Source organism: Cucumis sativus, chromosome 2, assembly GCF_000004075.3.
Source record: "Cucumis sativus cultivar 9930 chromosome 2, Cucumber_9930_V3, whole genome shotgun sequence".
Classification (NCBI taxonomy): Eukaryota; Viridiplantae; Streptophyta; class Magnoliopsida; order Cucurbitales; family Cucurbitaceae; genus Cucumis; species Cucumis sativus.
Genome location: NC_026656.2, coordinates 4,675,327 through 4,682,493, shown reverse-complemented (window position 1 = coordinate 4,682,493; position 7,167 = coordinate 4,675,327). Strand labels below are relative to the sequence as shown.

Genomic DNA, 7,167 nt, shown 5'->3' with positions numbered 1-7,167 from the left:
AGTCTATAGTATAAGAATAAAGTCGGGTATCTTATCCTGATAACACTATGGATATGACTCACTTTGTATTTAATACAAACCCAATGATCCAACACGTTCATGTAGGTGACATTGTGAGTGAAGATATCCTATACAATGCGTTTGCATAAGACCAGACCACGAAATAATAACCAATAAATGTAACTCCGTTAACTAGTTAGGATTCTATTTCATTAGAATGACTTAGGTAACTTAATCTTAATTTCGAGTGTATTATGAACTCTTGTTCAAAAGGGATTGTCCTTTAATTTGTACGGTGAGAATGGTCAAATTATCGACTCAAGGTCAGTACATCTCGAAAAAAATTTGGCCGGAGAACCATTAAGATGCAAGTTAAAAGAAGGTATTGTTGGAGGAGCATTCTGATTGGTGTGTTTTTCCTCTTTTGTGTTTATTTTTTCTTCCTCACTTCTCTGTTTTTTCATATCCCTAGTACTTATTTGAATTTATTAGATAGATAATCCTTTTTAAATATGGTTTCGTTACATATTATTCTTCCTATAAATAAAGTAAAAATCTTGTTAAGATTCGTTATCCTAAGATAATTGAATATTTGTTTATAATTTGTATTCATCTATATAGTAATCTAAAAGCTTCCATTTAGTTAATTTTAAATATCTCATGCATTATGTAAAATAAATTAAGCTGGAATGATGGATGGAGAAGATTTTGACCACTGGTGTTTCGATGGAATGTTTGAAGTTTTGGAAGGACGATGAGGGGCAGTCGACAGGGTGTTTGGCGAAGAAGATTTTGGTTAGTGGTGAAGGGCTGTCGATGGAGAAGATGTTGGTCATTGGTTTTTTTACGGAAGGTTGAAGGGCGGAGTCTTCGACGATGAAGGTTTGTCATCGACAGGGTTTTGGACGGTGAAAGGTTGTTGTCTCGAAGGGTTTTTCGACGGTGAAGGGCAAGGTTGAATGGCCATGGTGATCATGTTCAGTGTTTGATTTGATGTTGTTTTGGGAGGTGGGTTTTAATTATGGTGTGTACACTTCTCTTTTTCACAATTATTATATTTTAGAATGTGTCATTTGTACTGATTTGTATTAGGGTAGATGCATTATTTAAGTCCTATTTGAAACAATTTATTATTTCATTTTTGTTATTTGTATAATTAAAATAAAATTGTGCAAATTTGAAATTTTGTTATTTATCTAGTTTCCTATGGAGATATTCTACTAAATTTGTAACCATGCTCTCCAAAGCGATTTCATTTTCTAGTTTTCTTGTTTTGAAACTTATGTTTGTTATTTTTTCAAATTTTTAAATATAATGTTCACTAAATTTAAAGAAAAGTTGAATTCCAAAAAAAAGAAAACAAGTTCTTCTCCTCAAACTTAATAAGTTTAAGATAATTTATCTAAATTCGTTATATAATTTTTAATTGTATAATTAGTGTAGCCAATGGTTGTTTTATTACATTTCATATTAACACTTGGGGGTGGGGAAGGCGTTGTTTCAAAGTCAATAAGAAAAGACAAGGAAGGTTCTTGGAATGAAGAAGGCACCAAAAATATGATATAAAAATGAAGAAATGGAGAAACACAGAGAGGCACCAAGTATTGATAAGTTATTCAGTTTTCTTCATTCCTAGATATGAATCGAGCAAGTGGATCATCTTCTTCCTCACCTTTTAGATGCAGTTTTGATGTATTTTTAAGTTTTCGTGGGGAAGATACTCGTTCCAACTTCACCAGTCATCTTAATATGGCTTTACGTCAAAGAGGAATCAATGTTTTTATAGATAACAAGATTTCAAGGGGTGAAGAAATTTCTGCATCTCTTTTGGAAGCTATTGAAAAATCCAAGATTTTGATCGTTATAATCTCTGAAAATTATGCATCTTCAAGTTGGTGTTTGAATGAACTAGAGAAAATCATTATGTGTAACGAGTTGAGATCAGGACAACTTGTTTTACCAATTTTCTACAGAGTGGATCCATCTGAAGTAAGAAAACAAAGTGGAAGATTTGGAGAAGAATTTGGGAGACTCGAAGTTAGATTCTCGTCGGACAAGATGCAAGCATGGAGGGAGGCCATGATTTATGTTTCTCAGATGTCTGGATGGCCGGTTCTTCAAGAAGAGTATTTTTCTTCTTCACATATATCTTTTTACTCATTTGCTCTTCATATTATATCGTTACTATACTTCCACTATATTTCATCAAGGTGAGAGCATGGTGCACTAAGGGGAAATGCAAAGAAAAAGTGACATTTTAAGTTTCGTTCCATAATAATTTTATTTTCAATTTTTTCAATTTTTAAATTTATATATGCTTGTTATATATAACTACCAATTTCTTAATTATCATGAGTTTCAACTTTATCAAAGAAACCTTTGAATTTTTAACTTTACAAAGTTATATATATATGAGAAATTTCAAATTGTTTTAAATGATACCATTTTTTAAAATATTTATAAATATGCTAAAATTTTAATAGGTTGCAGTAAAGTTAGATAGCTAAAATTTTGTTATATTAAATAACTTAAAAACACATTTATAGCTTTAATAAGACTTAGTTGACTTAATTTTTAAAAATAGGAGAAGAAGGCATTAACAAATCATAAAATCTTATGGGTGAAAATAATGGCACATGTACTTAATTAATTTTCAAAAAGAAAAATTCAAATACCGAAAATTATTTATACTAAGCCATTAGAATTAATTTTTGTAAAATTGGAATTATTCCATTATATTATTTAATTTGTTATTATTGTGATGTCTCCTCCTTTCTATAATCGATATTACTTGGTTAGATTTAGTTTGACTTTATAATCTTGCTCATTTTCTCACGCTTCTAATAATATATAGGAATTATAAGTGAATTTCAAATCAACTTTTAGTTTATGTTTCTTTCTTAAATAAATGACAGTGATGAGGCCAATTTGATTCAAGAAATTGTTCAAGAAGTCTTGAAGAAATTAAATCGTGGAATAATAATGCAGTTGCGTATACCTAAATATCCAGTTGGAATAGACATACAAGTTAATAATATACTCTTCCAAATTATGTCTGATAAAAAAATTGTTATGCTTGGATTATATGGAATTGGAGGTATCGGCAAGACAACTTTGGCCAAAGCATTGTACAATAGAATTGCTCATGACTTTGAAGGTTGTTGCTTTTTGGAAAAAATTAGAGAAGCTTCAAATCAATATGACGGCCTTGTTCAACTCCAAAAGAAAATACTTTGTGATATTCTAATGGATAATTCGATCAATGTTAGCAATCTTGATATAGGGGTTAACATCATAAGGAATCGACTATGCTCAAAAAAAATTCTTTTAATTCTTGATGATGTTGATACGAGAGAACAACTAGAAGCATTAGCGGGAGGGCATGATTGGTTTGGACATGGAAGTAAGATCATTGCGACAACAAGAAACATGCAATTACTTGCTAGTCATGGATTTAATAAATTGGAAAAAGTTAACGGATTGAATGCCATTGAAGGTCTTGAGCTTTTTAGTTGGCATGCATTCAACAATTGTCATCCCTCAAGTGATTATTTAGACCTTTCAAAACGTGCTGTACATTATTGTAAAGATCTTCCATTAGCTCTTGAAGTGTTAGGTTCCTTCCTTAATTCTATTCACGATCAATCCAAATTTGAACGTATATTGGACGAGTATAAGAACTTCTATCTGGACAAAGACATCCAAGATATTCTTCGAATAAGTTATGATGAACTTGAACAAGATGTAAAAGATATTTTCCTTTACATTTCTTGTTGCTTTGTAGGAGAAGATATCAACGAAGTTAAAATGAAGTTAGAAGCCTGTGGTTGTTTATGTTTGGAAAAGGGAACAACAAAACTAATGAATTTATCACTTCTAACCATTGAATTCAATCGAATTAAAATGCATGACTTAATACAACAAATGGGTCGCTCGATTCATCTCTCGGAGACTTTTACATCTCATAAAAGAAAAAGATTGTTGATTAAAGATGACGCTATGGATGTCTTAAATGGGAATAAGGTAAGAACTATCCAGCAAAACTAATATTTTTTTATATGCTTATATTTATTATGAGAACTTTTATTATTTTAAACGGTTTGTTTTGATCATTTGTAGGAAGCAAGAGCAGTTAAAGTTATAAAATTGGATTTTCCTCGACCTACCCAACTTGACATTGATTCAAGAGCTTTTGAAAAGGTGAAAAATTTGGTAGTACTCGATGTTCGCAATGTCACATCTTCAAAAGGTACTGATCTTGAGTATCTACCTGGTAGCATAAGGTGGATGAATTGGCCTCAATTTCCTTTTTCATATTTGCATACAAGCTTCACAATAGAGAACCTTGTCAAGTTCAACTTGCCATATAGCTCCATAAAAAATTTTGGGAAAGCATTAATGGTATTAATCTTTGTCAATAATATTAATTTAATTTCAATGTTGGCTTATTTATTTGAAATTTAATTATATTTTTTTTATATTAATTGCAGTGTGGTGAATGGTTGAAGGAAATTAATCTTAGTTACTCTAAGTTTTTGGTGGAAATTCCAGATTTAACTACTGCAATAAACCTCGAAAAGTTGAATCTTGAAGGGTGTGAAAAATTAGTAAAGGTTCATGAATCAGTTGGATCTCTCAGTAAGCTTGTTGAGTTTTATCTTTCCAGCAGTGTTGAGGGTTTTGAGAAGTTTCCATCCTGCCTTAAGTTGAATTCTCTTGAAGCTTTGGTAGTGAGATATTGTAGAATAGAAGAATGTTGTCCTCAATTTAGTGAAGAAATGAATAGCCTAGAAATATTGGAGATCGATGATAGTATAATTAATCAATTATCTCCAACAATTGAATATCTTACTGGCCTAAAAGAACTCTGGATCACAGAGTGCACGAAGCTCGAAACTCTTCCAAGTACAATTTATCGTTTAAGTAATCTTACTTCTTTAGAAGTCAAAAAATCTGATCTTTCAATCTTTCCTTCCTTAAATGATCCTTCTTCATCTTCCTTATCAATTCCCTACCTAACATCAATAAAGCTTTTCAATTGTCAGATAACAAATTTGGATTTCTTAGAAACAATGGTTCAGGTTACCCCTTCATTGGAAATGTTGGACTTATCTCAAAACAACTTTTGTAAACTACCCTCCTGTATAATTAATTTTAAATCCTTGAAATATCTTTATATAATCGAATGTAAGTCGCTTGAAGAAATTCTAAAGGTTCCAAAAGGAGTAGTTCGTATGGATACTAGAGGGTGTGTATCATTGGCCAGATTTCCTAACAACATTCCTGATTTCATATCTTGTGATGATAATGTGGTACATATCATTTCTTTTTCATGACTTCATCTCTTATGTATTTCATTCATATAAGAATTAATTAATTTTTCGTGCATTGTTAATTAATATAACTTTTAGCTATTTACTTTCATTGTGCAGGAATATGATAAAAAAGACGGAGTAATCAAACAACTCATATTAATGAATTGTGATATTCCAGATTGGTGCAAGTACAAGAGTATGAACGATTCAGTAACGTTTGATTTTCTAGCTGATTATTTAAGTTGGAAAAGGAAGGCTTTTATTGCTCTTTGTGTCAAATTTCATGTTACCAATGATCACGAGTTGGTTAAGCTTAATTGTAGAGTATTGTTTATCAACGATATTGAAGTATGGAGTCGAATGTCAATCTCCAATTTTAACTTTTGGCTATCACGAGGTGAATGTTTATGGATGGCAGTACTTCATCCTTGCATGCATCGTCTGATCAACCCATATGGTGATGATATTATGGACATCTCACCGAATTTCTCAATAGGCATTTTGGACGATAAAATTACATTGTTATTTGAGGTTAATCCAGAGTGTAAAGACACAGTAAGTATAAAAATGTGTGGTGTTCATGTCATCATGGAGAAATAATTTGGAGAAGAATTTGTGAAAGTTCTTCTAATTTTTATGTTTATAAATATATGTTATGTGAAGACAACATGTTAATCGAGAGAAAAGAGGAATTGATATTTGAGTATGAGTCCCATTCCATTCCAATTTCATTTTGTGCTTTTTTTCTTTCTAATTTATATTTGTTTTCTCCTATGTTTTTTGTTTTCAATTATGGCTTTCAAATTCGAAATAGAATCGCACTTGAACAATTATGAAAAAAGTACTTTTTTTTTTTTTTAAGTTCAATTTTCAAGCCATCACCTAAATATTTAAAATAATCGAAATAAAAGGAGATAACCAACAGTAGAAATTTACTGTAGAAGAAGCAGAGTGTTTTTGTAGGCTTTATTTTTAGGAGATAACCAATCATGTCTATTGGTTTCTTTCGAAGAAACATACTCTTTTTTCCTTTTCTAACTTTGAAACGGAAAGTTTGCAAAAATGACAAAAAAAATTATGATAAATGTCACTTTTTGTTGGCAAATTTTTCAGAAAAATTAAACTTTTGACACTTAAAGCTTCAATTTAGATTGCATTTAGGTCTATGCGTTTTTAAACATAACGTTGAAGTTTGCATGTTTGGTAGCATCGTTGGTTCATCTTTTATTAAAATTTAAAACTAAATGTGTTTTTGTTAAGATTAAGAAGAGTCCGTTTGGATTACATATGAAAAAAATATATTTTTAAGAATACACTTTTTAAAAAACATTATTTTCTTGTAAAATAAGTTTAAAATCTAAACATTTACAACTTATTTATAAATGTTTATATGAAAACTTGTGTTTATTTTATCATATACTAACAATGTTTGTAGGTAGGTCAATTTACCTATAAATTAATTTCATAAAGAAATACACATATTTTGAATTTTTTTCATAAATGTATTTTAAAGTTAATCCTGGTTGTTTTCTTGTATTGATTTTTTTGGACAATTCAATTTTTAAGGCACAAATATAAATGTAAATACATCACCATAAAAAAAAAAAAAATTGATTTGACTCATATTCATTTCATAGATTAGTAATCGTGTTCTTCATTAACATTCTCATGATTTCTTTATTAAGGTGAAGTAGATTTGGCTTAGAGAAAAACATTTGTAAATTTCTATATTTAAATGAATATGAACACATTGAAAAAAACTATTCAAAGTATTTAAAAATTAAAAAAAGAATGAAAAATAGATATTAAAAAGGAATAGAAAAATATTTAAAAAGAAAAAAAAATGAATGAG

At 29.8% G+C, this 7,167-nt stretch overlaps 1 protein-coding gene across 1 annotated transcript; it reads left to right on the top strand.

The window, feature by feature from the left end:
* Positions 1-1,612: 1,612 nt before the first annotated feature.
* Positions 1,613-6,030, top strand: LOC101205128 (disease resistance-like protein DSC1). Its single transcript, XM_031880831.1, has 5 exons — positions 1,613-2,210; positions 2,916-4,023; positions 4,120-4,401; positions 4,491-5,312; positions 5,433-6,030. Exons 1-5 carry the CDS (start codon positions 1,639-1,641, stop codon positions 5,913-5,915), a joined length of 3,267 nt encoding a protein of 1,088 aa, XP_031736691.1. The 5' UTR covers positions 1,613-1,638; the 3' UTR covers positions 5,916-6,030.
* The last annotated feature ends 1,137 nt before the right edge of the window (positions 6,031-7,167 follow it).

Bases quoted from the DNA above. Each gene is read 5' to 3' on its own strand.
- LOC101205128 (XM_031880831.1), top strand. From the start codon at position 1,639: ATGAATCGAGCAAGTGGATCATCTTCTTCCTCACCTTTTAGATGCAGT. The intron at 2,211-2,915 runs GTGAGAGCATGG...AATAAATGACAG, and splicing joins TTCCACTATATTTCATCAAG to TGATGAGGCCAATTTGATTC. The intron at 5,313-5,432 runs GTACATATCATT...TTCATTGTGCAG, and splicing joins TATCTTGTGATGATAATGTG to GAATATGATAAAAAAGACGG.